We start from the raw sequence: 17,519 nt of genomic DNA on the forward strand, positions 1-17,519 counted from the left end.
TGATATACTTAACCAAGAATAACAAATTTAGAGTTTTTTAAAACATAATAACCCTTATTTAAACACCTCCAAATTAGTATTTTAGCCAATTAAAAGCAATAGTAAATGCTTGAAAATTGTTTAGAACCAATTATCATGTACTAAAATTAAATATATATTTGTAAAGGGGTACTTGTGATAATGTTCACTATGCTCAGGGGTACTTGGTGAGTACAGGGTTTTAAAAGGGGTACATACCAATAAAATGTTGTGAAACACTGCGTCTAACCAACAACGACTTTGGGCCTACCCTTGATGGCCACCTAGCTTTTCTGGCAAGATTTGTTGGGGGCTAGCATAAACCGGGCCCCTAGACTCCCTCTAGGCCTTAGGCACCTGCCTAAGTTGCCTTGTGGATGATCCAGCTCAGTGTCTGTACCTCTGTGCATCCCTCTGTCCCACTGTGCCTCCTTCTGTCCCCCTTTGTGCCTCCCTCTATCCCCTTGTCCCATTATCCATTCCCATCCCCCTCCTGCGCTCCCCCAGTCCAGTTTGTAAAGGCAGATTATAGCACAGCTTGAAGCTGTGCTCTATCCTCCCATCTATAGTCCAGTGCTGTGCCTGTGCGACCATCCTGTCTGTGTTCTGCTCCCTGTAGTGCCGGCACCTCACTTTCCTCATGTAGCGTGTAATCACGGTACATGCGGTAGGAGATGCTGAGCACTAGGACGAGTGGTGAGCGGACAGGTGGAAGCGCAGCACTGGACTCCAGCGGAGAGGCTTCTTCTGCGCTGTACTCTGCATTTACACACTAAGCTGAGGTAGTGCAGGAAGGGGATGTGCAACTAAAAGTTTCAGGATCGGTGTGTTTGTATCTCAGGGACTCCGAGTCCCTGCATTATGCATTTATCCTGTACGGGCACATGGTTTATATTCTCTAGTGTGTGGGTGTAGTTTTTTGGGGGGGTTGGGGGTGTGTGACACAGGAATGTTTGCCTGGAGTGACAAAAAGGCTAGAAACGCCTTGACCCTTGGTACTCCTGTGCCTAACCCTTTTTCAATACAATTTTCAAATTAGTTGTATTCTTCACAGCTGACTCTCTTTCTCCTTCCTCACCTGATGAGTCATGCTGTGAACTGTTGTGTGTACAGTGCTTTTCTCATCTTAAGGTGCCCATACATTAGAAGATTATGGGCAGATTCGACCAAGAGACAAATTTATCTCTAATCGAATCTGATTACAGATAAATTTGTCTCTAATTGAATCTGCTCATACACTACAGGTTGATTCCCGTCCGATTTCAGCATAAAATCATGAGGGAATCAGCTGACCAGCCGCGTCTGCCCCGCCACTGCCGCCGCAATGTATAAATGTAAGCAGTGTGTATGCATTTATACATTACCTGTCCCGTGTACGCCTCCACGCGGTGACCGTCCATCTCACCGGGTAACAGCCGCATACACGCCGGCGGCACATAGCGTCTGACGTCAGACGCCATGTGACGCCGGCATGTATGCGGAACCCGGCAAAATTTACATTGCGGCGGGGGTTTCGTCGTCTCAACGCTCGTTCGCAATTCGTCCGCCGTACTGCCGCACACCCGACCAACCAACTTCGGCCCGAAATTTTCCAACATGCGCGATTGACCGTGCAGCCAATTTCTGTCCCGAAATTGGTCGCTTTGTCGGTCGGGCATGCGCTTGGCCGCACAAATTTTCATCCAATTCGATTATAATAATCGAATTGGATGGTCGATTGGTTGGTTGGTCGGAAAATGTATGGGCCCCTTTAGGGTCCATCTGGACAGCAGTGAACACATAGAACAGTCTTGTTTCTATACACATCATGACTCATCAGAAGGAGAAGGAAGAAGTTAGCAGAGAGCCTTTCAATGTGCTTTATTCACAAAGCCGTGAAAACTGTTATCACGGCTGTGAAAAAGTGCTTTGCACGAGTTTTAGCTTGTTTCCACGTGAAAAACGGTTATTGCATGCAAAAATTTGCATTTGCACGATTACGTGAATTTTCACGCATTAACCTTCGCATACGTATGATAACGCAAATTTATCGCGTGGACACGGAACGTTAACGCACAAAAAATTCACGCTATCACACGAACGCAAGTATTTGCTTGCGATAACCGTTTTCGCGCTAAATTTTGTGCGAACCACTTTTCACAGCGTGAATCAAGCCCAATGTGTCTAAACAAAGAAAGTGTAGCAGACACTGCAACCCACTTAAAGGACTTTCAAGGCGAAATAGGTTAAAAAAGGTGCATGAAATATCAATGCACGGAGAACGCCATCTGCGCCCTCCGTGTCTTTCCGCCGGGTCCCCGCAGCTGCATGTCCCCTCCGGGCCAGTCCCGACCCCACAGACCAGGTCGGGCTCTCCTGCCTCTTCCAATATGGCCGACGGAGCTAGCAGCGGCTGCGTAGTCCGCATATGCGCGAGTGCGGCTGCGCAGCTCTAGGGCCAACCCCCCAATCCACGCAACAGGAAATAGCCTGTAGCGTGGATCTGGGGGTTGGCCTTAGAGCTGCGCAGTCGCACTCGCGCATATGCGGACTACGCAGCCGCGGCTAGCTCTGTCGGGCATATTGGAAGAGGCAGGAGAGCCCGACCCGGTCTGTGGGGTCGGGACCGGCCCGGGGGGGACATTCAGCTGCGGGGACCCGGCGGAAAGACACGAAGGGCGCAGATGGCGTTCGCCGTGCATTGATATTTCATGCAGGTAATTACCTTTTTTAACCTATTTCGCCTCGTAAGTCCTTTAAGGATAATGTTGCCAGGTAGTCCAAACAGGATGAGCCTGGAACCACCAAAGGCTTGATGTCCGTAACAAGTAACAAAGAACCAGGACTCCACCGGGATGACCTACTAGGCCCAATCCATTAAACTTTTTCTCCTAGAAGATATTTTCACATTTTACCCAAAAAATGCTTTTTAAGCCACCAGCAATGAAGTAAATACTCAAAATAATGTTGACAGAACTTGTTCAACTACTTTGTGTTACTTTTTCAATTGTAGACTGTGGAAAAGTTATTTTAAACAGAAGATGAAAAATAATCTCCTTGGAGAAACTTAGGATAAAAAGTTAACTGGATCTGGCTCAATGTGTCTAAACCCGTAGACATCGGTAAACTGAACAGCAGTGGACAGATCCGTTCTTGCTACAACCCATTTGCAACACAGTTTTCAGATGGCTAGATTAGGAAATTTAATATTTTTACAAGGTAAGAAACAGCAACAGTTCTTTTGCGTCTGTTTAAAGGATACCCGAGGTGACATGTGACATGATGAGATAGATGTAGATGTGTATGTACAGTGCCTAGCACACAAATAACTATGCCGAGTTCCTTTTTTTTCTTCTCTGCCTGAAAGAATTAAATATCAGGTATGTAAGTGGCTGACTCAGTCCTGACACAGACAGGAAGTGACTACAGTGCTACCCTCACTGATAAGAAATTCCAACTATAAAACACTTTCCTAGCAGAAAATGGCTTGAGAGCAAGAAAGAGGTAAAAAGGGGAATTTCTTATCAGTGAGGGTCACACTGTAGTCACTTTCTGTCTGAGTCAGGAGTGAGTCAGCCACTTACATACCTGATATTTAACTCTTTCAGACAGAGAAAGAAAAAAAGGAACACAGCATAGTTATTTGTGTGCTAGGCACTGCACATATACATGTCTATCTCATGTCACATGTCACTTCGGGTATCCTTTAAGGATCCTTTAAGGATATAGTTATGGGTATAAAATTTGAATGCACAACAGGGTCCCCTTAACCCCCCTGGCGGTATGATTCTTCTTAGGATCTTTCAGACCCTAAAACCTGGAAAAAATCATGCTGCCAGGGAGATCGGCAGCAGTTTTTTCTTAACAATATCTCACCTCCCTGGCTCCAGCACTGCAGTTATGCCTCCATCCTCCGGGGGGCACAGCAACTCTAAAGTGAAATTGCCGGTTGTCGTCATGATGAGAGGAAGTAGAATGGCGACCAACGTCGAGATCCCCCGGGAGGTATGTAAAAACGCCTGCTGCGCGATATACTCGGCACACAGCCTCTGGCGGCTACCCTGAGCAGAGGTCGGGATTAGCGCTCTGAGCTGCGGTTTTTCCGCCTTGACCCTAGCTCGGGATTACCACCAAGGAGGTTAAAGGTAACTTTAACTGAATAAAAAATTGCCCAGTTACTTACCTGGGGCTTCTTCCAGCCCTTTGAAGTCTTCCTGGTACCTCGTCGTCATCCCGCACTGCACGGTTCCACCAATGTCACCCTCTAAACGCTGGATGCACGGGTACATGCTGTGCGCCTCCTCCAACAGGCTCTCGTAGCTGAGAGCGCTCTGTGCTTGTGCAGTAAGCAAAAATTGCTACTGCTTATGTGCAAAACTTTCCCAGCACAGGAGCGCAATAGAGGAGGAGCGTGCCAACTGCCTGTGCGTTCACAGTGGGCAGTGGCCAGTGACTAGCTCATGGGGTGAGACAGCAGAGGAATGGCAGAACATGGAGTCGTGGCGAGGGAGCAGTAGGACTTCAGGAGGCTTAAAGCGGAATATAACCCTGCATTTCAACTTTGCTCTAAAACATTATTTACAGTATATTATATGCAACCAGCATTTTTTTTTTTACTAGACCAGCATTGGAAGGGTTACACAGGGCTTTAAAGTCCCTGGAGATTTTTGCAGACGCATCCGAACTTCAGTTAGATACTTTTTGTTTACAAATATGTATCTAACTGTTTATTGTGACTCATCTCTCTCACTGAGAAGGAGCTTGGAGGACAGCCAAAGAGTGTGTAACTGTTTATCAATAGATACATCTAACTAAATAGAATGTAACTATCTGAACGTCTGCACGGAACTTAAAACCTCTGTGTTTAACCCTTCCAATGCTGGTCTACTAAAAAAAAAAATGCTTTTTGCATATAATATGCTGTAAATAATGTTTTAGAGCAAAGTTGAAATGCAGGGTTATATTCCGCTTTAAAGAAACCCAAGGTAAGTAACAGGGCATTTTTTTTTATTACGTTAAGTGACCCTTTAAGCAACACATGGTTGGAAGTAAAGATGGCTTGTTCATAAGACAATAATGTAAAGTTTGTAGGTAGAAAAGAAAATTAAACTTAAGAGAGCACTATTGTACTGCACTGTAAATGTTGCATAAGTGTTGCATTACAGTGCAACTTTCAGCGTTACAATGCAGCTCTTATGTTGCACCGCAACGCCCCTCTGTGAACGTGGCCTTAATGCTAATAAGTGCTATATTAATTCATGGGAAGTGCAAATATTAATCATAGGAATGGTTTATCTGTGTTTAATGGATAACCAGAGGATGGAATCAGAGCCTGCATTATGTTACTTTACATCCCTCCTGGCCATTGTTTTTTTTTTTTGGGGGGGGGGGAGATAACTTTTTATTATTATTATAATTATTATTATTATTATTGAGGACCAAGATTCCAGTACAGAATAAGAGGAAAAACCAATGTCAAGATCAAATGCAATCCAAAAAAGTAGCACAAAATAGCACCAGAAAAAAAAGTAAACAGAGAAGGTCAAGGCCTCAAAGATTCTTCAAATGGTAGAGATAGTCTCAGAAGAGAAGTTAAAAACCAACAATAATGCGCAGCTTCTGAGCTCAGCTATCAACTTTAAGCACATAAAGGATAATTCAGCTCCTAACAGGAGCATCAGGTAAAAAATAACATTGCAGGCTAGCTCAAGTCAAAGGCCCAAGGCCCAAGAGTAAACAGAAAAAGTAGACCCTCAAATGTTCATCTAGGCCCCCCTTTCCCTCATCAGTAGGCAAAAATATCCAGATCACAAAGAACCAGTTTCTGCTACTACCACATTGATGTCCCAAAAGTCCCACATTTTCTCAAAAGCTGCAACCCTGTTATTTCTGGTTGCAGTTAAATAAATTTGTCTAATGAACTCAATTTTGGACCGTACCCTTTTCATGGTTGGCAGGGAAGGGTATGTCCAACATGCCACTATTGCTAATCGAGCTGCAACCAGATAACATTTGCCAATTTTTGAGTAGAAACCCTGGTCTGAGGCAGAGGAAGACCGAGTACCAATGTCCACGGATCAAAGGGGACATTTTTGTGGATAGTCTTCCTAACAAGATCACTGATCTTCCTCAAAAAATGTTCCAGACGGGGGCACGACCAGAAAATATGATCTATTGTACCAATCTGATACTTCAGGAGAAATGCCATGCAAGAAAGCAGGGGTACGACCGCCTGGCCATTTTAGCACTACTGATTAGACATTTGTTCTGTGTGATTTCTCCCACAGGTGAAATAATTTAGGACAAAACAGGAAATAGAAGTGACACATTTTGTATTCCCTTTGAAAATCTTTTACAGTTGCTGTTTTCACCAGGGGTATTGCTAGCCCCAAAGATCAGTGGATTGTGCCACGGATCTATTCTAGGTGCCCCGGATGTCCTCCAGGCAGAGTCAGAGCTGTGGCGGGCATGCTGGGAGCTGTGATGCCTCTATGGGGGCATGTTGAGTGCTGTTGTGCCATGCTGGGTGCAGTGGTGCCTTTATGGGGGCATGCACGACGCTGTGGTTATTCTATGGCGGGCGGCATGCACTGTTAAATCTAAATGTGAATGAATACTAAAAAAAAAAGGAAAGCTAAACTAAAAAAGTAATTTATTTTTGGATGATTCTTTTTTTCAGTTATTATGGAGTTTCATCCCACTTTAAAGAGACACTGAAGCGGAAAAAAATATATGATATAATGAATTGGTTGTGTACTATGTATAATTACTAGAAGATTAGCAGCAAAGAAAATATTCTCATATTTTTATTTTCAGGTATATAGTGTTTTTTCTAACATTGCATCATTCTATAATATGTGCAGATTACACAACACTCAGCATTAAAAATGAGTCTTTCAGAGCAGTCTGTGAAGTAATGACCTCTCCTCTAGCAGAGAAAAAGTAAACAGTTCACTTACAGTTGAGATAATAAAAGTCAGATAACAGCCCTCTCCACGACTAAGACTTATGCTAGATACACACGGTGCGTTCGCGCACTCGATTTTCCCATCGATTCCCGTCGATTCGTTTATTTCCAACATGTCCGATTTGGATTTCGATGGATCGTTAGGTCGATTCGCATGCAAAGTATGCTGAATCGACCTAACGATCCTTCGAAATCCAAATCGGACATGTTGGAAATAAACGAATCGACGGGAATCGACGGGAAAATCGAGTGCGCGAACGCACCGTGTGTATCCAGCATTAGTCAGAGAGCTTAATGGCTTGTTTGCATAGAGATAACAACTGGAGTTTCTCAACTCTTCCTGTACTGGAAACAATTAGACTGATGTATCTGATCTTAATGTTTTATTTCATAGCTGTACTACACATACAAATCATAATATCATCATTTTTTTTTCGCTTCAGTGTCTCTTTAACCACTTAAGGACCGCCCCCAGCTGATGGGCGGCGGCAAAGTCCTGGCCCAAACGACCGCAATACGCCCATCGGCGGGGGCGGCTGCGGGAGTGGCTATGCGGCGATCGCGTCATTCGTGACGCGATCAGCCGCCGGGGACTGGCTCCGCCCACCGTTCGCTGTAACCCGCCGGCCGTTCGGAAGCGCCGGCGGGTTACTAGCACCCGGATCGCCGCTGAAACAAGGTATAATAGGCTTTTTAATGTATACAAAGCCTATTATACTGGCTGCCTCCTGCCCTGGTGGTCCCAATGTCCGAGGGACCACCAGGGCAGGCTGCAGCCACCCTAGTCTGCACCCAAGCACACTGATTTCCCCCCCCCCCCGCCCCCTGATCGCCCACAGCACCCCTCAGACCCCCCCCCTGCCCACCCCCCAGACCACTGTTTGCACCCAGTCACCCCCCTAATCACCCATCAATCACTCCCTGTCACTATCTGTCAACGCTATTTATTTTTTTAGTCCCTAATCTGCCCCCTACTCCCTCCTGATCACCCCCCCACCCCTCAGATTGTCCCCAGACCCCCCCCCCCCAGACCCCCCCCCTGTGTACTGTATGCATCTATCCCCCCTGATCACCTGTCAATCACCCGTCAATCACCCCCTGTCACTGCCACCCATCAATCAGCCCCTAACCTGCCCCTTGCGGGCAATCTGATCACCCACCCACACCAATAGATCGCTCGCAGATCCGACATCATATCACCTCCCAAGTGCAGTGTTTACATCTCTTCTCTCCTCTAAACACCCACTAATTACCCATCAATCACCCATCAATCACCCCCTATCACCACCTGTCACTGTTACCCATCAGATTAGACCCTAATCTGCCCCTTGCGGGCACCCAATCACCCGCCCACACGCTCAGATTGCCCTCAGACCCCCCCCTTATCAATTCGCCAGTGCAATATTTACATCTGTTATTCCCTGTAATAACCCACTGATCACCTGCCAATCACCCATCAATCACCCCCTGTCACTGCCACCCATCAATCACCCCCTGTCACTGCCACCCATCAATCAGCCCCTAACCTGCCCCTTGCGGGCAATCTGATCACCCACCCACACCAATAGATCGCCCGCAGGTCCGACATCAGATCACCTCCCAAGTGCAGTGTTTACATCTCTTCTCTCCTCTAAACACCCACTAATTACCCATCAATCACCCATCAATCACCCCCTATCACCACCTGTCACTGTTACCCATCAGATTAGACCCTAATCTGCCCCTTGCGGGCACCCAATCACCCGCCCACACGCTCAGATTGCCCTCAGACCCCCCCTTATCAATTCGCCAGTGCAATTTTTACATCTGTTATTCCCTGTAATAACCCACTGATCACCTGTCAATCACCCATCAATCACCCCCTGTCACTGCCACCCATTAATCACCCCCTGTCACTGCCACCCATCAATCAGCCCCTAACCTGCCCCTTGCGGGCAATCTGATCACCCACCCACACCAATAGATCGCCCGCAGGTCCGACATCAGATCACCTCCCAAGTGCAGTGTTTACATCTCTTCTCTCCTCTAAACACCCACTAATTACCCATCAATCACCCATCAATCACACCCTATCACCACCTGTCACTGTTACCCATCAGATTAGACCCTAATCTGCCCCTTGCGGGCACCCAATCACCCGCCCACACCTCAGAACGCCCTCAGACACCAGCCCTGATCACCTCGCCAGTGCATTGCTTGCATCTATTTCCCCCCTCTAATCACACCTTGAGACACCCATCTATCACCTCCTGTCACCCCCTAGCACACCTACCCATCAGATCAGGCCCTAATTTGCCCCGTGTGGGCTCCTGATCACTCGGCCAAACCCACAGCACCCCTCAGACCCCCCCCCCCTGCCCACCCCCCAGACCACTGTTTGCACCCAGTCACCCCCCTAATCACCCATCAATCACTCCCTGTCACTATCTGTCAACGCTATTTATTTTTTTAGTCCCTAATCTGCCCCCTACTCCCTCCTGATCACCCCCCCACCCCTCAGATTGTCCCCAGACCCCCCCCCCCCAGACCCCCCCCCCTGTGTACTGTATGCATCTATCCCCCCTGATCACCTGTCAATCACCCGTCAATCACCCCCTGTCACTGCCACCCATCAATCAGCCCCTAACCTGCCCCTTGCGGGCAATCTGATCACCCACCCACACCAATAGAGCGCCCGCAGATCCGACATCAGATCACCTCCCAAGTGCAGTGTTTACATCTCTTCTCTCCTCTAAACACCCACTAATTACCCATCAATCACCCATCAATCACCCCCTATCACCACCTGTCACTGTTACCCATCAGATTAGACCCTAATCTGCCCCTTGCGGGCACCCAATCACCCGCCCACACGCTCAGATTGCCCTCAGACCCCCCCTTATCAATTCGCCAGTGCAATATTTACATCTGTTATTCCCTGTAATAACCCACTGATCACCTGTCAATCACCCATCAATCACCCCCTGTCACTGCCACCCATCAATCACCCCCTGTCACTGCCACCCATCAATCAGCCCCTAACCTGCCCCTTGCGGGCAATCTGATCACCCACCCACACCAATAGATCGCCCACAGGTCCGACATCAGATCACCTCCCAAGTGCAGTGTTTACATCTCTTCTCTCCTCTAAACACCCATTAATTACCCATCAATCACCCATCAATCACCCCCTATCACCACCTGTCACTGTTACCCATCAGATTAGACCCTAATCTGCCCCTTGCGGGCACCCAATCACCCGCCCACACACTCAGATTGCCCTCAGACCCGCCCTTATCAATTCGCCAGTGCAATATTTACATCTGTTATTCCCTGTAATAACCCACTGATCACCTGTCAATCACCCATCAATCACCCCCTGTCACTGCCACCCATTAATCACCCCCTGTCACTGCCACCCATCAATCAGCCCCTATCCTGCCCCTTGCGGGCAATCTGATCACCCACCCACACCAATAGATCGCCCGCAGGTCCGACATCAGATCACCTCCCAAGTGCAGTGTTTACATCTCTTCTCTCCTCTAAACACCCACTAATTACCCATCAATCACCCATCAATCACCCCCTATCACCACCTGTCACTGTTACCCATCAGATTAGACCCTAATCTGCCCCTTGCGGGCACCAAATCACCCGCCCACACCTCAGAACGCCCTCAGACGCCAGCCCTGATCACCTCGCCAGTGCATTGCTTGCATCTATTTCCCCCCTCTAATCACACCTTGAGACACCCATCTATCACCTCCTGTCACCCCCTAGCACACCTACCCATCAGATCAGGCCCTAATTTGCCCCGTGTGGGCTCCTGATCACTCGGCCAAACCCTCAGATCCCCCTCAGACCCCCTTCCGATCACCTCCCCAGTGCATTGATTGCATCTATTTTCCCCTCTAACCGCCCCCTGAGACACAGATCAATCACCTCCTGTCACCCGCCAAGCACTCCTATCCATCAGATCAGGCCCAATACATCCTGTCATCTAAGAGGCCACCCTGCTTATGACCGGTTCCACAAAATTTGCCCCCTCATAGACCACCTGTCATCAAAATTTGCAGATGCTTATACCCCTGAACAGTCATTTTGAGACATTTGGTTTCCAGACTACTCACAGTTTTGGGCCCGTAAAATGCCAGGGCAGTATAGGAACCCCACAAGTGACCCCATTTTAGAAAGAAGACACCCCAAGGTATTCTGTTAGGTGTATGATGAGTTCATAGAAGATTTTATTTTTTGTCAAAAGTTAGCGGAAATTGGATTTTTATTGTTTTTTTCACAAAGTGTCATTTTTCACTAACTTGTGACAAAAAATAAAATCTTCTATGAACTCACCATACCCCTAACGGAATACCTTGGGGTGTATTCTTTCTAAAATGGGGTCACTTGTGGGGTTCCTATACTGCCCTGGCATTTTAGGGGCCCTAAACCGTGAGGAGTAGTCTAGAAAACAAATGCCTCAAAATGACCTGTGAATAGGACGTTGGGCCCCTTAGCGCACCTAGGCTGCAAAAAAGTGTCACACATGTGGTATCGCCGTACTCAGAAGAAGTAGTATAATGTGTTTTGGGGTGTATTTTTATACATACCCATGCTGGGTGGGAGAAATCTCTCTGTAAATGGACAATTGTGTGTAAAAAAATCAAATAATTGTCATTTACAGAGATATTTCTCCCACCCAGCATCTGTATGTGTAAAAATACACCCCAAAACACATTATACTACTTCTTCTTAATACGGCGATACCACATGTGTGACACTTTTTTGCAGCCTAACTGTGCTAAGGGGCCCAAAGTCCAATGAGTACCTTTAGGATTTCACAGGTCATTTTGCGACATTTGGTTTCAAGACTACTCCTCACGGTTTAGGGCCCCTAAAATGCCAGGGCAGCATAGGAACCACACAAATGACCCCATTTTAAAAAGAAGACACCCCAAGGTATTCCGTTAGGGGTATGGTGAGTTCATAGAAGATTTTAATTTTTGTCACAAGTTAGCGGAAAATGACATTTTGTGAAAAAAAAAACAATTAAAATCAATTTCCGCTAACTTGTGACAAAAAAAAAAATCTTCTATGAACTCACCATACTCCTAACGGAATACCTTGGGGTGTCTTCTTTCTAAAATGGGGTAATTTGTGGGGTTCCTATACTGTCCTGGCATTTTAGGGGCCCTAAACCGTGAGCAGTAGTCTTGAAACCAAATTTCTCAAAATGACGTGTGAAATCCTAAAGGTACTCATTGGACTTTGGGCCCCTTAGCGCAGTTAGGGTGCAAAAAAGTGCCACACATGTGGTATCGCCGTACTCAGGAGAAGTAGTATAATGTGTTTTGGGGTGTATTTTTCCACATACCCATGCTGAGTGGGAGAAATATCTCTATAAATAGACAATTGTGTGTAAAAAAAATTAAAAAATTGTCATTTACGGAGATATTTCTCCCACCCAGCATGGGTATGTGTAAAAATACACCCCAAAACACATTATACTACTTCTCCTGAGTACGGCAATACCACATGTGTGGCACTTTTTTGCAGCCTAACTGCGCTAAGGGGCCCAAAGTCCAATGAGCATCTTTAGGCTTTACAGGGGTGCTTACAATTAGGCACCCCCCAAAATGCCAGGACAGTGAACACACCCCACAAATGACCACATTTTGGAAAGTAGACACTTCAAGGTATTCAGAGAGGAGCATAGTGAGTTCGTGGCAGATTTCATTTTTTTTTGTCGCAAGTTAGAAGAAATGGAAACTTTTTATTTATTTTTTTTTTGGCACAAAGTGTCATTTTCCGCTAACTTGTGACAAAAAATAAAATCTTCTATGAACTCACCATGCCTCTCACTGAATACTTTGGGATGTCTTCTTTCCAAAATGAGGTCATTTGGGGGGTATTTGTACTATCCTGGAATTTTAGCCCCTCATGAAACCTGACAGGTGCGCAGAAAAGTCAGAGATGCTTGAAAATGGGAAAATTCACTTTTGGCACCATAGTTTATAAACGCTATAACTTTTACCAAATCCAATAAATATACACTGAATGGTTTTTTTTTAATCAAAGACATGTAGCAGAATAACTTTCGTGCTCAAATGTATAGGAAATTTTACTTTATTTGAAAAATGTCAGCACAGAAAGTTAAAAAAGTCATTTGACAAAATTCATGTCTTTTTTGATGAATATAATAAAAAGTAAAACTCGCAGCAGCAATCAAATAGCACCAAAAGAAAGCTGTATTAGTGACAAGAAAAGGAGGTAAAATTCATTTAGGTGGTAGGTTGCATGAGCGAGCAATAAACCGTGAAAGCTGCAGTGGTCTGAATGGAGAAAAAGGCTCTGGTCCTTAACCACTTGAGGACCCACCCTTTACCCCCCCCTTAAGGACCAGCATTGAATTATGTGATCTGTGCTGGGTGGGCTCTACAGCCCCCAGCACAGATCAGGGTGCAGGCAGAGAGATCAGATCACCCCCCTTTTTTCCCCACTAGGGGGATGATGTGCTGGGGGGGTCCGATCTCTCCTGCCTGCGTGTGGCTGGCGGGGGGGGGCACCTCAAAGCCCCCCTCCGCGGCGACATTCACCCCCCTCCCTCTCCTACCTGTCCCCCCGGTGATCGGGGCTGCACAGGACGCTATCCGTCCTGTGCAGCCTGTGACAGGACGTCCCCTGTCACATGGCGGCGATCCCCGGCCGCTGATTGGCCGGGGATCGCCGATCTGCCTTACGGCGCTGCTGCGCAGCAGCACCGTACAATGTAAACAAAGCGGATTATTTCCGCTTGTGTTTACATTTAGCCTGCGAGCCGCCATCGGCGGCCCGCAGGCTATTCACGGAGCCCTCCGCCGTGATTTGACAGGAAGCAGCCGCTCGCACGAGCGGCTGCTTCCTGATTAATCAGCCTGCAGCTGGCGACGCAGTACTGCGTCGCTGGTCCTGCAGCTGCCACTTTGCCGACGCACGGTATAAGCGTGCGGTCGGCAAGTGGTTAAGGGGCGAAAAGACTGTGGTCCTCAAGTGGTTAAGCATAACATCCAAGAAAATGGTATTTGCTATTACAAATGGGCAAATTTGACAACAAGTTTGCAGTGAGAAATGTTTGTTGTAAACTCAGCCGTGGCAGTGTCAGCGCTGATAAATTCCCTGATGGGGGTCATTGCTGGTGGCAGCAGTAGGTATGAGTGCTAAGTTCATATTCACTCAATTAACTTTGTCCACAAAACTTCTGTTATGATCAGTGGTCATTTCACCCTGCCTTAGGGCTAATTCACACTACAACAAGAGCTTTTCTAAGCACTATTTATTTTAAAAAGCTCTTGCTAATGGTATCCTATGTGTGTGTTCTCACTGAAACGATGTGATTTTGTAAAAATTCTGCATACCATTGCATTAGCAATAGCTTTTCAAAATCACTAGTGCTTAAAAACCTCTTGTAGTGTGAATCAGCCCTTAGGCCTTGTTCACAGCATAAATCACAAGCTCTGAGCGATTTATTGAGGTTTTTTTCAGCGCTTTTCCCTGCGCCTCGCGCTTTTCTAAGTGCTTTTCTAAGCGCTTTTGCAGAGCGATTTGTTTTTTCCACTTCCTGACATCAGTCAGGAAGTGAACTCTTTCACCTGGAAATAAATAAATAAAATATATTTATTCATGAAAGTACTGGGGAAATCTCTATACAAAGCGCTTTTTCAAGCGCTTTGCGATTTCCCTGTACCAGGGGCGTAACAATAGCCCCTGCAAGGGATGCGACCGCAGGGGGGGCCCTTAGGGGGAGAAGCCTGAGGGGGGCCTCTGGCTCTGGGGCCTTCCATGGCCATTTTTAGGGGCAGTAGGGTGGTGCTGTGCAGGAAGGGGGAGAAGCAGGCAAAAATAGCAGTGGGGAGATGGGCCCAACTCCCCCCCTCACCTCGCGCTACCATCAGTGCTCCGCCTTACAGCAAAGACCGTGGGGGGCCTCACCCAAAGTTTTGCAGGGGGGCCCAGTGATTTCTAGTTACGCCCCTGCCCTGTACCTTTCATTGAGCCAAAACACTCAGAAAATGGTACAGGCAGCGCTTTGGGGAGCGGATCGAAATCGAACTGCTCATATGTGAACACTCCCCCTGATAATTGTGATTGGAAGGGAAATATTGTAATACATCGTTCACTACACCATCAACGAACCAATCTTTGCTTCCTATCTATCAAACCCAACGAGAAAATCCAAATCCTGGTTTGATCCAATCCAATTGAACGACTCGAACTATGAAAAAGCTAATAAATTTTACTGATCTACCAGATAAATATAAAACATAAATCTGATATAAAACATCAAGCTTATCCTGATAACAACAGTTTATAACAAACATTGCATGATTATAGCCCAACCCGATCATCTGCAGCCAGATTATTGTTATATTATTATTATTATTTATATAACGCTGACATCTTCTGCAGCACTTTACAGAGTATATAGTCATGTCACTCATCCCTTCCATAGGGCCAAATGTTTGGGGAGGCCCAATAAACCATCTGTATGCTTTTGGGATGTGATTAGTAACAATCTTATTCCTTCTACCAGCTTCTGTGACTTACTGTATTTTTTTTTATCTGATTTTTTTTATTGTATTCTCCAGCAACAGATGGACTCTTGGCTCTTCCTCTTTTTCCTACCCAGGGTAAGAGGAATGCTGGTCTTTTGTGACAGTTGTCATGTCACGCAATCACCTAATATGTCTGCCCACATACAGCTTTCTGCTGCCATAAATGTGTCTCTGCAACAGACAACCAGAAACAACATATACATTGCATTCTAATGTCTTACAATCACAAAATAAATATATAATGAATAATGTATCAATTATAATACCTATCTTTTATTAAGTATTTTATTTAAGCCGTATGATATCTCAACTCTACACACTCAAGTCTAACTGGCCAGTTGTAACAAATTGCTTTATACGTTAGATTGCTGTTTGCAACATGAACAGATCTACAGCAAGCCTTATTGGTGAGATATTTACCAAGTCTTTTCTTCTTGTCTTCTTTAGCTTGTGTGGCTGGGGGCTCCCCTTCTGCAGGTTCATATCCTGGACCCTTTATTTCTTCTAATTCTTCCAGCATTGCAGATTACTATATAAAAAGTAACACACACATCAATGGACATGCATGCTATGTGCCCCTTAAAGGGCCCATTTCCATTACGTGCAAATTTGTGCGTTTTAAAGGAACACGCATTCGCACAGCATTTGTTTTCTATGGGTCTATTTCCATTAGATGTGAAATCCGCATCCAGAAAAAAACAGCAGTGTTACTATTTTTCTGACGGTCAATTCTGTTTTGGTGTGCATTTTCGCATTTGCATTTTTTACCCATTTTCAAATCACGATCAATAATGTCAATGGGATTTCCTTCTTATAAAACCAAAACAATTATGCAAATTAGCATTTAAAAAGGCATATGTGTGATTTTCATCTGAAAAATGTCATGCAAATCACATGCTTCTAAAGTGGAAACATATCCTTATACTTGGGGAAAAAATGTAGTATTCACAGAAACCACACCATTGCAAGCGAACAGTATTCAGATAAAAGCTCTAAAACAGCTAATGTCCACTTTCAGGCCTTGCATTGAGCATTACGTTCTTTTAGATAAACATTTACATTAAATTAAAAATAATAAAAAACAAAACGAAACATAAACATCTAAATGAGCAGAAACACCACATAAACATCCTGCTGATGTAAAGAGATTTTTTTTTGAATAAAATAACATTAGATCTGTAAAATGAAAAAAAAATAAACAAAAATAAAATAAAAAAAAAGTTGATAAATGCGTTTAATATCTATTAAACTAGCATCTGCCTACTAATCCTTAACAAATAACATAAAATGCATCACAACAATACGCCACAAAATAAATGATTAAAAGTTATACACTAATTAGCTGCAATTTATGTTATTGCTGACAGCTTTTCTTGCAAACGACTTTACTGAACAAGATCACAACAAAAAAAGTTAAATTACCACTGTAGTTGACTGCCTCCTCTATACACAGCAATCACAAAACAGAGCACCTTTTCTATATATGTACTCACCATAAACAGGATGAAATCGATACTCTCATGTGCCCTATTGTGAGTTTTTCAAACCATCGCTGAAAACAATTTTGATAGTCGGAGAGAGGGCCTCCCAGGCTCGGAAAGAAGATAATTCCAATTAAAGGAAAAAAAAATGAAGTTAAAGGAAAAGAAAACAAAAAAGGATGAGATCACTTGATGAAACTTACATGGGCACTTGCTAATAGGTACCCCACTGTGTAAAAATGCTGCAGGTGCAAATGTTTCATGTTTGTTGTGAAAAGGACAGCCAGCACTTTCTGTCACACGTGACAGGCTAGTACAATGTGCTGTATCTGGGGTCAATCTGAGCTATGGGAATGCAGTGGCTGGAGACAGGCTATGCATTAGGCTGCCTGGGATTACGTTTGTGCAACACAATGGGGACTGAAGCGCTGGCCCGAAGCACGCAATCACAGAATTACAGGGACACAAGCCTGTCTGCTGCTACTCTACGCCATTTCTGCCTATCACGTC

General features: G+C 45.4%; 1 protein-coding gene across 3 annotated transcripts in view; it reads right to left on the reverse strand.

The window, feature by feature from the left end:
* The window catches only part of LOC137519679 (ferroportin-like), a 78,443-nt gene extending 61,170 nt beyond the window's left edge, over positions 1 to 17,273 (reverse strand). For all 3 annotated transcript variants that reach the window (XM_068238646.1, XM_068238647.1, XM_068238645.1), the window contains exons 1-2: positions 17,022 to 17,273; positions 15,949 to 16,057 (exon numbers count right to left, since the gene is read on the reverse strand). In XM_068238646.1, coding sequence (XP_068094747.1) covers positions 15,949 to 16,011 — 63 coding nt within the window. In that variant the 5' untranslated portion in view covers positions 16,012 to 16,057; positions 17,022 to 17,273. The remainder of the gene's footprint in view (positions 1 to 15,948; positions 16,058 to 17,021) is intronic.
* Positions 17,274 to 17,519: the final 246 nt, after the last annotated feature.

Source organism: Hyperolius riggenbachi, chromosome 5 (assembly GCF_040937935.1).
Source record: "Hyperolius riggenbachi isolate aHypRig1 chromosome 5, aHypRig1.pri, whole genome shotgun sequence".
Taxonomy (NCBI): Eukaryota; Metazoa; Chordata; class Amphibia; order Anura; family Hyperoliidae; genus Hyperolius; species Hyperolius riggenbachi.